Source organism: Condylura cristata, unplaced genomic scaffold (assembly GCF_000260355.1).
Source record: "Condylura cristata isolate star-nosed mole 26May11 unplaced genomic scaffold, ConCri1.0 scaffold00023, whole genome shotgun sequence".
Taxonomy (NCBI): Eukaryota; Metazoa; Chordata; class Mammalia; order Eulipotyphla; family Talpidae; genus Condylura; species Condylura cristata.
In genome coordinates, this window is record NW_004567124.1 from 17,219,174 (window position 1) to 17,235,121 (window position 15,948).

The 15,948-nt window shown below is 45.0% G+C and overlaps 1 protein-coding gene across 1 annotated transcript in view; it reads left to right on the plus strand.

The window, feature by feature from the left end:
* MYO5C (myosin VC) overlaps window positions 1-15,948 on the plus strand; it is an 87,558-nt gene that overhangs the window by 34,642 nt on the left and 36,968 nt on the right. The window contains exons 11-22 of the mRNA XM_004687782.1: window positions 842-923; window positions 1,704-1,844; window positions 3,460-3,585; window positions 5,656-5,739; window positions 7,733-7,867; window positions 8,368-8,465; window positions 9,308-9,394; window positions 9,843-9,954; window positions 10,655-10,866; window positions 13,229-13,394; window positions 13,684-13,830; window positions 15,122-15,286. Coding sequence (XP_004687839.1) covers window positions 842-923; window positions 1,704-1,844; window positions 3,460-3,585; window positions 5,656-5,739; window positions 7,733-7,867; window positions 8,368-8,465; window positions 9,308-9,394; window positions 9,843-9,954; window positions 10,655-10,866; window positions 13,229-13,394; window positions 13,684-13,830; window positions 15,122-15,286 — 1,555 coding nt within the window. The remainder of the gene's footprint in view (window positions 1-841; window positions 924-1,703; window positions 1,845-3,459; window positions 3,586-5,655; window positions 5,740-7,732; window positions 7,868-8,367; window positions 8,466-9,307; window positions 9,395-9,842; window positions 9,955-10,654; window positions 10,867-13,228; window positions 13,395-13,683; window positions 13,831-15,121; window positions 15,287-15,948) is intronic.

The following is a 15,948-nucleotide window of genomic DNA, read 5'->3' on the forward strand; positions in this document are numbered from 1 at the left end:
CTAGGCATTCAGCAAGTTCCCTCCACACAGAGTGCTTGTCAGGACAGGTGGTGAGAAACAGTGGGTGCTCCCTGCGCACCCCATGACACATTTTACAGAGTGGGTCATTCACATCAAAGCCCAGGTTTCTGCTTGTCTGAAGAACTGGGCAACCTAGCATCCTGATCTGCTCCAATCTATGACCACAGTGGGTGCTGCTCAAGGGACAGTCCCTTTGCCCTGTACCATGGCCTCACATGTGCTCTCTCCAGCTGCTTCCCATTCTGTCACCTGTGACTCCCCCAGCTCTGGAGTGGCAAGTCCTGTAGAGACAGCTACTAAACGCCTGAAATCAGAGGCAGGGGCCCTGCTGGGTTCTGGACACTAAATGACCTTGCCCGATGGAAACACCATGCGGTGGGGGACAAACTGCTGCCTTATTTCAACAGGCTAAGTGTGGGGGTGTAGGAAACAGCACATTGCTTTATCACAATAGGTGGGTGTTAAAGGCAGATACCCTACAACCTGGTCTAACAGCAGGTGTGTGACCTCACGCAAGTTTCTTGACCTCTTGGCCCTATTTCCTCATTTATAAAGTGGTGATGTAGGTGCCACTGTTTGCCTTTTTCAGTGCCTGCCTCCTGGTAGGGGTTTTGGATACCAGCTTCCTTCAGGGGCAATCTGGAAAGCTATGTTTCATGAAAAATGGACTGCCATGATGTTAAAACCAGAAGCTTGAAATATTTTTCAAATTTGTGGAAAATCAAGTTAATACATTGTGAAGTTTGTCAAAGAATAACTACCTATAAATGCTGTGTGTGACCTTCAAGTTATATTTTAACCTGTTTAAACTGTATTTCAGTTTTGAAACCTTCGATGTGAACAGCTTTGAACAGTTTTGCATCAATTATGCTAATGAAAAACTGCAGCAACAGTTCAACCTGGTAAGTGAGTTTTCTGCCTTCTTGAAACTAGGTCTTCTAGAAACTAGTTCCTGTGCGTACCTCAACATGGAGTCAGAGTACCTGTCTTCCCTTTGAAATAGTCCATTAGGCAGGTAGCAGGGCTAGGCCACTGCACCACCTTGCGGCCTGGTCTTGTAATAGCACCTTCTCATCTTATTTCATCTACAGCTCCTATGCGCCAGACCAAATGATTTTGTTTCCTGATGGTTCTACATCCTTGCCACCTTTCTTCTATCTTGCACCTATTGTTCTCCTGTGCTGCTCCCCCTTGATTCTCCTATGGGGTGTGGGGGGCCCTGTCCTTGCTACCATTCCACCCCTACCCTCAGGATGAGCCTGAGCCAGTTCTCTGTGAAGCCTCCCTATTACCCTCTCCGATAACTCAAACAAGTGTTGAGCACAGCTCTCCAGGCTGTTGCCTTCTAACATGGAGCCCACAGTCAGCGTTCTTCTCAGGCTGATCCCGTTGCCAGAGGCTTCATCTCCCTTAGATAGTGGCTGTGAGCAGGGAGAGGCTCTGGACAGCTTGAGTGTGAGGTGCTGGAGGTGAAAGGACCTGGGGTCCCACTCCGACCAGCTGGGAGGATGACAGCTAGACCCACCTTAGACACTCAGGGGGATTGACCCTGGGCCAGGGGATTCTTCCATAAGCTGTCTAAATCAGTCACCTAGCTATATTTTTGAAATACATATTTTGCTTCTTTGGAAGCAAACTTTGATACGTTCTTTTACTTTTTATGCTAACATCTAATTTCTTAGCATGTCTTTAAACTTGAACAAGAAGAATACATGAAGGAAGATATCCCTTGGACACTGATAGATTTTTATGACAACCAACCAGTTATTGACCTGATCGAAGCAAAAATGGGCATTTTGGACTTACTGGATGAAGAATGTTTGGTAACTTTTCAAAAAATGATTGCATTCTTTTCCAACTTCTTAGTAGTAACAGATGTCACAAAATGTGTTTTTTAAATGTACCTGTTAGTTTACACATTTAATGCTAGAACAGCAGGAACTTCAGAGAGTCAGGCATACCTACCATCCTTACCATGTGTCACCCACTTTAGGATAATGTGCATGACCTCGGGGTCATGTCCAGGAAGCATTCGCCCTTGGGGATTGTCCCTAGGTTTATACAGAGTGGACATTGAAACAGTGGGTGACGCTGCACCATTTACTAATGACTATTACGAATGGAGATTTCTTTCACGTCCTGGTTCTTATGTGTCATCTATCAGGAGGTGTAGCTGAAAATTAGTATTCTACTAGGGGTTTCGCTATTATTATTTTCCCCTGAAAGGATCAATTTTAAAATGAGTCAGCCTTGGAAGAGTCCCTCTTGGGACCACAGGGAATATAATTTCCAGGAATTGTTTTGGTCCAAAGGTTGTGTTTTCTTATTTAAACATAGATTTTGTTTCCTTTTCAGATATGCATTTGTACAAAAAAGATGATAATGTGGAAGATTTAACAGTGTTGTTTTTTTAATATTTTATTTTTTAAAAAGATTTATTTTACTTATGCATTCAGAACTGGGGTATAGGCCAGAGAGAGGATTCACCAGAGACAGAGTGGGGAGCAGAAGAGGCAGATCGACAAAGTACACTAGTGAGGGAAGCAGCAGGTGGATCAAGAGAAGTCTGTTGCACCATATGGGTCAGCTCCAGAGCCGGGGATGGAACCTGAAATGAAGCAGCTGCAGCCAGCTTGCAGTGCTGCGCCCTAACCTGTTGTGTTACCAGGGAGGGCCCGAAGATTTAATGGTGTTTTATCCCTTGTGTGGTTCTTCTCACAGATTACGCTTTCTGATACCACCTGGCTTCAACTCCTATGGTGACCTAAGTTTAAAGGACAGGAGTCTAGGCTGAGCATTCCAGAACAATCCACTAGGTTTCAGGTGCAGAGGCCACAGGAACCTGTAGGAAACATTGTACCCATTTGTCACAGACTGTTCAGGAGCCATTTCGACACAGGGAATAGAATTTGAACAGAATAGAGTCAATAGACTCAAAGCCAATTTCAGGAATGAAATTTATTAATATAACTTAATTAATAACTAGGGAGTAAAACAAAAAAACCTATTTTCTTGAGGTTGGCCAGGAAGGACTCCATTTGGATGCTAATGTTCTCTCCATTCAAGTGAGAGTAAAGGTCATGTCCATGTAATGACATTGTGTGATTATACCCTGATCTGTTCAGTGTCTTTGGGCAGAAAGAATATTCTCAATATCTCAGAAGTGAAAGTCTTCATTCTTAAGTCTTTATAGGACCTTTTTCTTTAAATTGATGACATTTTGTTCTTCTCAGAAGGCGCTGGTAGGTCCACTAGCATATCACTCTAACCACAGTTAAGATCTGGGATGGGCTTACGCCTGGAGCTGCCTTATAAACAGACATCTGGGCAGGAGCCACGTCACTGAGGCTCCAGGTCACCTTGGCGTTTTACAGTTCATGCTTTTCTCACCTCTTATAATCTTTGCTCTCTGTGATGTAGTTTGCTTTTCCTTTGCAGTTGCCACATGGAACCGATGAAAACTGGCTTCAAAAACTATATAATAATTTTGTCAACAAGAACTCTTTGTTTGAAAAACCCAAAATGTCAAACACATCCTTTGTCATCCAGCACTTTGCTGACAAGGTATTGGGAAGGTCTGAAGTAGGTGGTTTTCCAAAGTAGCAGGCTAGTCAGGGATTTCCAGGAAGATTGAGATCACACTTCATGTATAGCTTTGATGAAGGAAACGTGTGTGCTTAGCCATTTTTATGTGTTTTTTACTCACAGAATATATGAGTTTGAATTGTACTACTTTAAAGATTAATGTTCTGCTTTTGGATCTCATTTCTAATTTTGGGGTATATTGTAAATTATTAAGCTGTCACAGCTTATATTGTCTATGAAATTGCAGTAATCAAGACAGCACAATTGTTTCCTATTAGGAAAGCTCTCCTTTAAGGTTGTCATTGTTATTATGTTATAATATACCTTTTCTTATGGTAACATAGGTTGACTCAGGAGGCCTAGGTTTTCTAGGTGACCTTTATTGTCTTCTTTGTGTTTCCTACTTTTTATAGGACAAATATGACTTTAATAAACAGAAAATATTATTAAAAAATCACACTACAGAAAGCTTAGATGCTAGAAGGAACAAAATGAGAAATCACCATAGCTATTGGCCCCCACCATAGGTTCTCACCTTCTTTATGAAGAACATTGCCCCACTGGGGGTCACCATAGTAAATTAGCCAGTGTCTGGAGAAGAGCCTCCACTTACTTTTCTTAGACTGGTACTGCAGACCAAGTCCCTCAGACATGCCTCAGTGACTGAGGGGACAGGAGTGAGAAGCTGAACTAACCTTACAGTCTAGAGGGCTGATCATGTGAGAACCTTTCAGTGCTGGGGATTTTTCAGAATGATTCCTGAAAAGAAGCACTTGAAATGAATGGTGCTGTATAGATCAGACTTCATACAAAGCACATATGGAATTCATTTCAAAAAATTCCACTATGCAGAGTTTTTGCATATTAAATTCCCTCAGCTGACTCTTTTAAGAAGTCCCTCTTAAAAGAATCAGTAATGCAATATTTGGGTGGACTACAGATTGGTGGGAAGAAACCACATAAGACTAGCTTGGGGTTTCAGCCTAGTTTGCCAAAGAAATAAAATCCTTTGAAGTGAGGTACCTATGCTTAATGTAGCAAGTGTCCAGCACTCCCAGCAGAGGTATTCAGCTGCCCTCACAGATGGTCCCCTCTGCATTTGTTACCCTTCAACCATTTATACTAGATTTATATCAGTGGTTCATACCGCTAGTCTAGAAGAATTCATTCAGCGGTTGAGGCACCTTATTCACAAGACAGAGTTCACAGACAGACCCCATTCCTGGTTCTTACCCCAAACTGCACAATAAGGAAACTCTGACCAAGGGGCCAGCGTGCTTGCCAGGACAACCCTAATCTCTGCCTCTAGATCCAGCACCCCCCAAGACCTTGTTTCCTCAAAATTGATTAAACTCTTTTTTCACGTAATTTTTCAACTTGTGAAGAATATATATCACATGTAAAGTATATTCCCTGAGGCACAAACTTCTGGGGCTTGAATGTTTAGGCAGTCCCCCGGATGTGTTGGTGGACAGGCTTGAGTAGTCTCATGACTCAGAATGAGCTTTATGGGGGGATTCTCTAAGCCAGACTCAAGAAAAGCAAACATGGAGCCACTCTGACCTGACTCTTGGGCTTTTGGGCCTGTGAACGTGGCATTTACAGGCAGCTGGTCAGGCTTTGTTGGTGTTTTTTTGTTTGTTTGTTTTCCCCTTTCCCTTAATACTAAGTTAGGAAAACATTCTGTTTAAACCAAAAGGACACCACTGAACTTTCCCCTCCACTTACTGGCTTAAAATAAGGGTAAAGTGAGCTCTAAGTCAGGTTCATTGAAGGTACACAGCTCAGGGAGTGACTGGTCACCTGTGGTCAGAGGGACAGGTGAGTGTGGAGTGATGGACAGCTGGAGAGAAATCTCACCTGGCTCCTTCCCTTGGGTCCCTCGGATGTGAGCTCCCTGCAGTGGGTAACTGTAATGGACACTGAAGCTCTTTTTGGAAGATTAACTTTATGCCCCTTTGTTGATCTTTCGCAGAAAATAAATTTGTACCACTTAGGTACTATCTGCTTTTGCCTCCTTGGAAATAATTAATTCCTTTGTCTGCATAGGTAGAATATAAATGTGAAGGTTTCCTTGAGAAGAATAGAGACACCGTCTATGACATGCTGATTGAAATCTTGAGAGAAAGTAAGGTGTGTATAGTCTTATGGGGTAATAAATATTATTCATTATGTGCTTGACATGGATCTAAATGGAATCAAGAGAGAGTAAGAAGTATATATGTGTTAACTGCCTCAGAGTGGCAAATGTAGCTCATAAGTACAGAAAAGATAACTAGAATTAGTACTGAAATATGTTTCTAACTTCTAAAAGCATGCACATCTCGACTATATAAAAATCAGAGCCTAAGTGTGCAGATGACAGAAGAAAACAGTGAATATAATTATTTAAAGAATGATCATTTACATTTTATTTTTTGATTCACATCTATGTAGAAACATCCCAGAGTCTAGATTAGCAGTGAACCAAGCAGACAGCTGTCTGCCTCAGAGCATTCTAGAGGGAGCAGCATATCTGGACTGTGTCAACGGGCAGTGGTGGGTGGTGCCAGGTGCTGGGAGGATCAGAGCAAGTCGAGGAGCTATTTGGGGCCATGGGGGTGGGAGGCTGCTTACCATCGCTCCTTGAACCCCAGCTCTACGTGAAAAGGAGTATCAGTGAAGAATAGCTTTTACCTTTTTCTTTTCTTCTTTAATTATCTCTTTTTTAAAAACTGAAAAAGAGATAGTTTATACCTGAGCCTACATGTTTTTGAAGATTTGGTTGTACTTATTGTCCTCCTTTGAGAAGATCCCAGAGTTTTGTTCAGCTATTTTGACAGTTTTCCCAAATAAGGATGAGCATTTCCATTAATGATCATAAATAAATCAGCCCTGACATGTTATTAAAACAAACATATGATAGAATTTAATGTGTAAATGGCCTGTATCTTGTGTATAGAATTCGCCAAGTTTGTCAACTGTTCACTCCCAGACTTTCCCTGGGGTCAAGTCTGGAAAATGTCATGTTGTGGAAATCTAGATGAATCTCCCAACTGAGCACACCTGCTGTCAGGGGTGTAAACATGTCACATCCATTCACTCCAGTGGGACACACAGGGTGCAGTAAGGATTCTCCCTGTCTGACTTACAAGAAAAATATATGTGCTTCACTGTAAGCACATAACCCAATAATAAGGCAGAGCTCAGTTTGCAAATGAAAATGAGCCTTTATTTATTTATTTTTAAGGTTTTTATTTTTTGTATAAAACTGGGGTTTAAGTCAGAGGTGTGGGGATGAGAGGATTCACCAGAGACAGGGTGGAGAGCAGAACAAGTTTTGGCAGAATCTGAGAGCCAGGTGAACCATGTAGGTGAACCCATGGTAGGGAGAAAGTACAAAGCTTAGAGAACGCAGGGCTGCCTCCCACAAGTAAACTATTAAGATTCTTTAGCAAGGCAAAGAAAAGCATGCAAAGGAAGCAATGCCTGTGTGTCAGTGTACCACTAGATTGTCCTTTGGGGTTCTGATTTGCTGATTCCTGTAAGGTTTTGTTGCTGTTTCCTCCAAGCTCCTCAATTCCATGTGAGGATGCTGCTTAGTGGGGGGATGTACGTACATATAGATCCAGGTTGCTATGTATTTGGCAGCTATGCACACGCTCCTTTTCACTCTCTCTGGATATTGTTGGCTTTACAATTTTTATACCTTGATTTTTTAGTCAGCTTCACAGAAAGAAGATGAGATATTTGAAGAAATAATTGATGCAAGGTAGAATGTGCTGGGTGTCATAAAAGAACTGCAAATAAAAGATTAAGGGAGTTCAGAGGAAGCAGATTAATTCTTTCTGAGGCATGATTTTTTTTTTTCTAACCTTTATCTGGAAGGTGGAATGATGGGAAGGGCTTAAATCTGGAGGGGTGAGATTGTGGGCTAGGAGGGAGGGGAGTCCAGATGAAGAAAGCACATGAGCCACAGCACAGAAGCAGGAAGAATCCACTTTTCTGACACTTTGAGACCCACAGGGAGACATTGGCAGTTTTCCTCTCTGCCCACTTTCCTAGGAAAAAAGCTACATTTGACCTGAACCATTTGAGATCTGGGGTGAATACTTTGAGACATCAAAATGTTTTCTGTTCCTTCCAGTTTCATCTCTGTGCCAATTTTTTTCAAGAAAATCCAGCTCCTTCTTCCCCCTTTGGACCAATGATAACTGTTAAATCTGCAAAGCAAGTCATGAAGCCAAATAGCAAGCACTTCCGGACCACAGTGGGGAGTAAGGTACCAAGAAAATGTGAGGATAAAGGGCCCAGGAACAAAGACAAGCTGCTTCCCAACCCACCCCTGAGTTTGAATCACTGGTAGGCCCCTTTGCCATCCAGTTAGACCTGTGTGTGTTCCCTGGATGGGAACACTGAGCTGCTTTAAATCCAGTATTCATACAGTTGCAAATAAATAAATAAATAAATAAATAAATAAATAAGCACAGCCCATTGTCATCAGACCTCACCTCCAGGGCCACACACACATGAGCAAACTGCATATTTGCGCAATAACATGATTTATTTACTAAGAACCTGTTCTTTGTGAACACTAGACAGAGCAGAAGTCCACCCAAAACAGTAGGACATGCTGATAGACACAGTCATGAATTGAAACCATTCATAGTAAGTATTTATGCATGAAATTAACTTTTCCCTTAGCAAGGTTGGGTCTTGTTTTTACCTGGACAGGAGTATTTCACTTCTGCATGACATTTATTATCTGCCCTTGCCTCCTAGTTCCGCAGCTCCCTGTACTTGCTCATGGAGACCCTCAACGCGACCACTCCCCATTACGTCCGTTGCATCAAGCCAAATGATGCGAAATTACCCTTTGAGTAAGTGTTCTTATGCAGGTGTGAGGAACAACACCGAGTAGCTGCTTCTGCCATTATAGAGCAGTGCTTAAAATCATCTTGAACGTGATTGTTTCTGAGACTGAATAATTCAGAACATCCCTGCCCTTGACCATATCATATCCACAAAACCCCTCTCACTAAGCCATTTCATCTCCAGGATTTAGCAGATGGGTTGATCTAAAAGAATAGTTGATAACGAAAGTTTGCACACCCCAGAAATCCAGAATATTCTCCTTGATTATAAGAAAGTTGTGTTTGTAGGAGGAAGGCTGTTGAGGGCCAGAAGCTTTGTCCTTAAGCATGGTATAAACATTAGGCTCCTTCTCTGGGACTCCCATGGGCAGTAGTTTGGAGAGCCCCCTTTTAGCAGATTCAAGCTACAACATGTCTGGCCATACAGGTGGTGAAGGTGTCTGGATCGCGGGTGTCACACCTCAGTGCAGATCAACTGCAGGGTATGCTGTGATGGGACCTCAAGAAGCACATGGGCAGTAGAAGTAGACAAGATGAGCTTAAATATGCCTTCTGCTCTGGGTGTCTCTGAAAGTGCAATCCAAAGGCCGTTTCCCCCACAAAGCCTTCTCCCATTGCCTCCCCCAGAATCAACTCCTCCTTTCTTGTGTGCTCAGCTTCACTGTCTAAACTGTTTCACAGAGGTGTTATTTTCACTTGCCATGCAGCAGATATTATTAAGTCTGCTGGCTGCCTCATGTAGGACTACAGCTCCCTCCCGAGGCACTCACGGTGTCGGCAGGTGGCCACACTACTTACTGGTGTATTTATCGAGGGTGGCTTAACTCATTATAAACTCATCTTTTAAGGTTTGACTCCAAAAGAATCGTCCAGCAGCTCCGAGCCTGTGGAGTCTTAGAAACAATTCGCATTAGTGCACAGAGCTACCCTTCCAGGTATGTTTTAGAGGATAAGCACCCAACTTCAGGTCTGTGTTGAGGTCCAGGGGAGAGGCTGCCACTTTTTTCTCAGATGCTTTGTCACATGCACCCAGGGTTTTCCCCACTGTGCTGCGGGCAGGCCAGAGGAGGGATAAACAGGCAGAGTGCTGGACAGAGGCCCAGTGCCCACCCCTGCTGCTGCTGAGAGCTGTCCCGCCTCCCTGGTGCTCTCAGGAAAGGGAGTGAAAGTAGAAGGGAGAGGTCACACGTGGGAGCTGAGCTCCCACAGTCCCAGGCTGTGCTTTGCATGCTGTTGCAGGGAGACTTTGGTCAGAGGTCAACACCATTATTCCCAGGAAAGACTCTACCTCCACCTAGCCCACCAACCAACCATAGGGGTCAGCTGGGACCCACAGACATTTCCTCTGGGGCATCTCCCCACATACTACTCTGCCCTTTCCAGGTGGACGTACATCGAATTCTACTGTCGCTATGGTGTCCTCATGACCAAGCAGGAGCTTGAGTTCAGTGATAAAAAGGAAGTGTGCAAAGTGGTTCTCCACAGGCTCATCCAGGTTGGTCTCCCTCACCTCCAGGAATCGAGGACCCTTCCCAAGGGTGTGCCTCCCAAGCCTGTTTCCTCATCTTGCTCTGTCTTAGCATTAACTGTCACAAATGCCTAAGAGAAAGATAATGTGTCCTGAGCATTTGTGTGCTGAGGAGATAAGAGCACAAATCTCTTCTCTGGAGAGCAGTCTCCTTCAGGCACCCAACTTTGCACCCAAGCCACCCCACACTAGTCTGCTTTGTTCACAACGTAGGGGACTTCTGAGGGTTATATCCCACACCACCTGAGACAGTCACGAACCTGAGGGTCCAAACCTCAGAGCAGCTGAGATTATTGTTGAATTAATGGATGAATTATAATGGGAAGGAGTTATAATGGCCAAGGGAGAAACCAAACCTTTCTAGGTCCCTCATCTCTCTTGTGGAAACCACTTCAAGAGGCTAAAGCTCCCCACCAACCCCAACAAACACCCTTTGGTCCTAAAGATAGACACTGCCACCACATGTCCATTTCTTCCTCCAAAGTGCCTTTAAACAAACAAATCAAAATGTAAATTTGTAGGCATGATCAGAAATTTTCTGCTTTATGTGAGAGAACAGATAGTCAAAATAACATTTTTAGTGTCTTTGTGTCTCTACACCTCTTATCCAGGTAGTACAGAAAACCTGAAAGATTTTATTTCTGATTATATTGTTTTTTTCTTCTAGGATTCTAATCAGTACCAGTTTGGTAAAACCAAAATTTTCTTCAGAGCAGGGCAAGTGGCTTATTTAGAGAAACTCCGCTTGGATAAACTGAGGCAGGGTTGTATTGTGATTCAAAAGCACATCCGAGGCTGGCTGCAGAGGAAGAAATTCCTCCGAGAAAGACAAGCTGCCTTGATCATCCAGCAGTACTTCCGGGGTCAGAAAACCGTGAGGTATGTGGGAACCTAGGAGACAGCTGGACTTGAATAGCTTTCTCTGCTGATCACCTCCATGCGGGCAGGGCCTGCTTGGGCAAAGGGCCTCTCTCCTGGAAGCTAGGGTGCGGGTGGGTGGGTCCTCTTTAGTCACCACAGCCTTGAGGTGAGAGGGGTCTTTCTTACCCTGGGCTTTCCTACCCAGGTAGGGCTGTCCTCATGTGGCAGAGGTGACAGCAGGACCATGAAGAGAAGACCCCCACCCCACCCCCCATTAGGGTATTGAAGAGAGTCAGCATTTCCCAGTGAGACCAGGTAGAGGGATAGGGCCCCTTTCCTATGGGTATTGAAAATGCCCAACATGATGAGTGAAGCACCCTAAATGAAGCAGCCTTGAGCCACCACAGACCAGCCTTCCGATGAAGATGGAGGGCAGACCATCATCAGGGGTCCAGAGCACCACCCTGAAACAAAGCAGCCACAGGACTCTCAGGGCTCAGCTACCAACGTGACTCCCAGGGGGTAAATAAAGTAGTTGAGAATGCAGACTTTTAGGGTGATACTGTGGGGCTGAGTCCAACCTGTTCCTGAGCTGGGTCCTGACTCCTGGTAGCATCTGGGGTTCTCCACATGATTGGGACATCACAGTCTTCATCTCCTTGGGCCCAAACTGGACTTGATACTCCACCCTGCTCTCCCAGGAGGTCTTCTCAGACGCACATGTGACCCAGCTTGCCTTCCATGCCTCTGGGTTTGCTTCATGACACCAGACTCCAAAGCAGGAAACCCCAAGTTTTTTTATTTTCCAACCTGATGCTCCCTTTCCAAGTGGTAATGGCCCTTGGCCTGACAATTCTGCACCCCCGGCCCACCTCTGCCTTTGCCTCTGTGTCTGTTCCTTGGTCCCATGCCACTGCCCTGCCCTAGAGGGGGAGTCAGCATCGCTGCCTTCACCCCTCCCCAACATTGTACATTTTTACTCCTGCTGCCTTTCTCTCCTATCTTCTTAAAACAAGGCCCTGCACCTGCCTTTAATGCCTCTGTGGCCTCTGTTGCTAGAGAAGGGTACTTTGTCATTGACACAGTATTCAAGGCCCCTGTACCTGGGATGCATTCATATGAATGGAGGCTCTATGAGCACAGGGACCACATCCATTCTGAGAACCTAGCACAGAGGCCCTTAAGTAGAAGCTATTCAATAATAAACTTTCTGAATAATACATTTTAAAAAATCTATTTTTCTATCTCATTGACTACTAATATTCTGAGACCCACATGGTGCAGCAGACCTTCTAGCAATCCCAGACAGATTCTCTCCTTCTGAACATTTCAGGCATTCCTTGCCTTTGCTGGCCCCTCAGCCTGAAATGACTTTTCCAACCATCCTGTCTACAGAAATCCTCCTTTTCCATCAAGAGTTAGCTCATATGTCTTCCCAAGCAGAATGTAATTCTATAAGATCCTGCTTACAGATGAACTTAGTATCTCCTCTTCCCACCCTCCACCACTTAGGCTTATGTCTGCACCCTGAGGCTGTAAACTCAGGCATCACTTTGTCTTCCCACCTCCTCCTTTTAGACAAAAGTTGACAGGCATTTTAAAAAACAGATTTATTTATTTATGCATACAGAACTGGGGTACCAGCCAGAGGTGCTGAAGGTGAGGGGATTCACCAGAGACAGAGTGAGGAGCAGAACACACAGGTCAACAGAGCAGCAGGCAAGACAGGAGAGGTCTGCTGCACCATGTGGTCACCTCTGGGGCCAGGGATTGAACTTGTACTGAAGCAGCTGTGGCTCACTCACAGTGCTGCACCTTAACCCGTTGTGCCACCAGGGAGGGCCAAGACAGGCATTTTCTGTAGGGTTAAATCCTTTTGGTCAGCTCCTTCCTGCCTCTCCCTCCTGCCTCTCCCTCCCTATGCAGCTCTGCTATTGTAGCATGTATGCAGCCTTGGGCAATATGTGATAGGTGGGGCACTCCTTAGTGGTGGCAAAGTGCAAGCCAGATTTTGCTCCCATATCAGTTTTCCTAACCCTCATCTAGAGCCTCCCTGTGACTTCCCAGCAGAATTCATGATAGAGGGGTGGACATGTGCAGTGCCTCAACAGGCTGCTGTTGTCACAGGCTCCCTCTGGGGTTGGTTGGCTTGAATAGAAGGAGAGAGAGTGTCCATGTGGTCCCTGCAAGGGACCCATGTTCAAATCAGGAGGAAAGGCGAGGTAAGGGTGACTGACCCAAATCTCTTACACAGTCTAATGTGAGCATTTGCAAAACATATGAGTGTACCCTCGTAGAGAAGTGTTGCACATTTTGGGGCTCCAGTGGAGGCCAGCACCCTGTGGCTAGCAGATTTACTCCATTATTCTTTTCCACCAAGAAAAGCCATTACCGCCACAGCCCTAAAAGAAGCCTGGGCAGCAATCGTCCTTCAGAAGTACTGTCGGCGATATCTGGTTCGCAATTTGTACCAGCTGATCCGGGTGGCCACCATCACCATCCAGGCCTACACACGAGGATTCCTGGCGAGGAGGAGGTATCGGAAGGTGCGCTGGGACTGCAGGCTTTTTGGAGCATGTGTTTCCCAGGGCTCCTGCTAGTTTTCACCCATAGTGGAGAGACAGCTTCTCTGCCAAAGTCCTTCCTCGATCTAGAGTGGGGAGTTCTGACGTGATCATGACTCTTCCCTCCTGTCTGCTACAGACAGGGTTTGATTATTATTTCAAGTGTAGGTATAATGCGGCCCTGTGGGTTGGCAGCTGCACCTCCCGACATTGGCAGAGTTGATGAAACAATGGAGATCCAGTTTACATTTCACAAAATCTTATTTTAAAGATGCTGGAGGAGCACAAGGCTGTGATCCTTCAGAAATACGCCCGGGCCTGGCTGGCCAGACGCAGATTCCAGAGCATCCGGCGATTCGTGCTCAACATTCAGCTTACTTACAGGGTCCAGCATTTGCAGAAAAAACTGGAAGATCAGGTAGGTAGTGATAATGCATTTTCACATTTATGTTTTCTAATAGATTTGTTTTTCATCGGCACAGTTTTGGGCTATGCTTTAAGACTTCGGCCATGTTAGGAGCTTCAAAAAATGTCCATGGATGACCTGGGTCAGAGAACAGCAGCGCGCTGTAAAGGGCCACTGCAACTGACCGTGTGGAACGTGGGCAGCTGCCCAACAGGGCAGGTGGGGCTGAGAAGCAGGCCAGCTTCGTGCCCAGTCCCATACCCTGGTGTAAAACTGTGCTACCTTCAAGCCCAGTTGCCTTTCCTTAATTTGTACAGAGATGTATTCAGATGCAAGCTGTGCTCCCCCAACGCTGTGTAGGCTCAGGAAAACAGTAGTGCTGTTTTTCTAATTCACCCAGAGGACTATACAGTCTCTGCAGACCTGCTTGATTTGGGAAGACTCCCGCTGGCAGGAAAATAAACCCACATGTTCTTAGCCATGGGGAGAAGATTCTGGAATATACAGTGTCTGGATCCTACGCCTGTCTCATATAGTGCTGAGATAATCCTAAATGAACTAGAAATGTAACCTCAGCTATGCAACAGAGGTCCGTAAGGAATGGGTGAACATATAAGCAGATAGTCCTGAGTTTTTGATGCAGTGTCCCCTCAGAGTGCAGAAAAATAACAGGATTAGCACTAATCATTTTACTTCATTCATGTCTCTGAAGACCCTATCTCCACCATACCACCATGTTCCAAGGTACGAGGGGTTAGGGTGTCACCAAAAGAAGATGAAAAGAGAAACCAGGTACGCAGTTCAGTTCACAGCATTTGGATTATTCAGGAGTCTAGCACAGGACCGGCCCATGCTGACAGAGCCACCACCAATTCACCTGGCCAGAGCTGCTTCAGTAGTGTCACTGGGGTAAAGACACTAATGCATACCATTGAGTGAAAAGCATGACCTGTGTAAACTTAGATGCCCTCTTAAAGATAATGAGAAGGAGGCCCTCCCTGATGGCACAATGCATTAGGATGCACTGCAAGCTGGCCTCAGCCTCTTCAGTGAGATTCTCAGCCCTGGAGGTGACCCATATGGCACAGCAGACCTTGCCTGACCTACCCGCTGCTCCCCTCAGCAGTGTACTTCAGTACATCTGCCTGTTCTGCTCCCCACTCTGTCTCTGGTGAAGCCCCTCACCATCCCTGCACCTCTGTACACATAAATAAATAAATGTTAAAAAAAAAAAAGACAATTAGAAAGAAATGGAATGTCTTTATTTTGGATAAACCACTAAGCATCTGTTTCTTTTCTCTAGAACAAAGAGAACCACGGACTGGTGGAGAAGCTGACTAGTCTGGCTGCTCTACGGGCAGGTGACACAGAGAAGATTCAGAAACTGGAATCAGAACTGGACAGAGCCGCTACCCACAGGCACAATTATGAAGAGAAGGGGAAGACATACAAGGCCGCGGTAGAAGAGGTCAGATACTGTCTTGTGACTGTGGAAATGTGTTGTGAGTCTTTCTGTGGTTGCTGTGCAACAATGCCATGCAAAGCAGAGTTCTGCAGAGCAAGTCAGATTTTGATATTGGCTGTCACCAGAGGGAGCCTACTTTTTGGAGGAGAGGTAAGCAATCCAGAGTCTGCAGGAAGATAAGGAGGCTAATGCTTCGAGAATGGCAATATAGGGATCCCTCTCCCTTTCGACTTTTGTGAAATGATGAAAAGCCTCAGAAGGCGCCCTGGCTAGACGCTTCCCTCTCTTCCAGGATATCCGTTGTCCCCTATGGCTTCTCCGTCTGGTGTATGACTGGCAGCAATTTACCCGGAATAGCAGTGCAAAGCGTGGGGCAGGTTTACATCTCTGTGATGCAGTAAAAAGAGCAGTCGATATCAAAATAAGGCTCAAATGCTGTCTTTACTATTGACTGGGTGACTTTGGGGAACTTACTGAAACAGCAAAAAGAAACAGAGCTGCCTTAAAAATAAAATTGTTCAATGAAGTAGTTTAGACCTTTCCATATCAAAATTCACCTGCACAAAAATGAACAGCTTTCTTAGCGATGGTCTTTATTTATTTGTCATTATGAGACATTTTTATTTTTTAATTTTATTTTTTCCATCATTCTTAATTTGGGGACA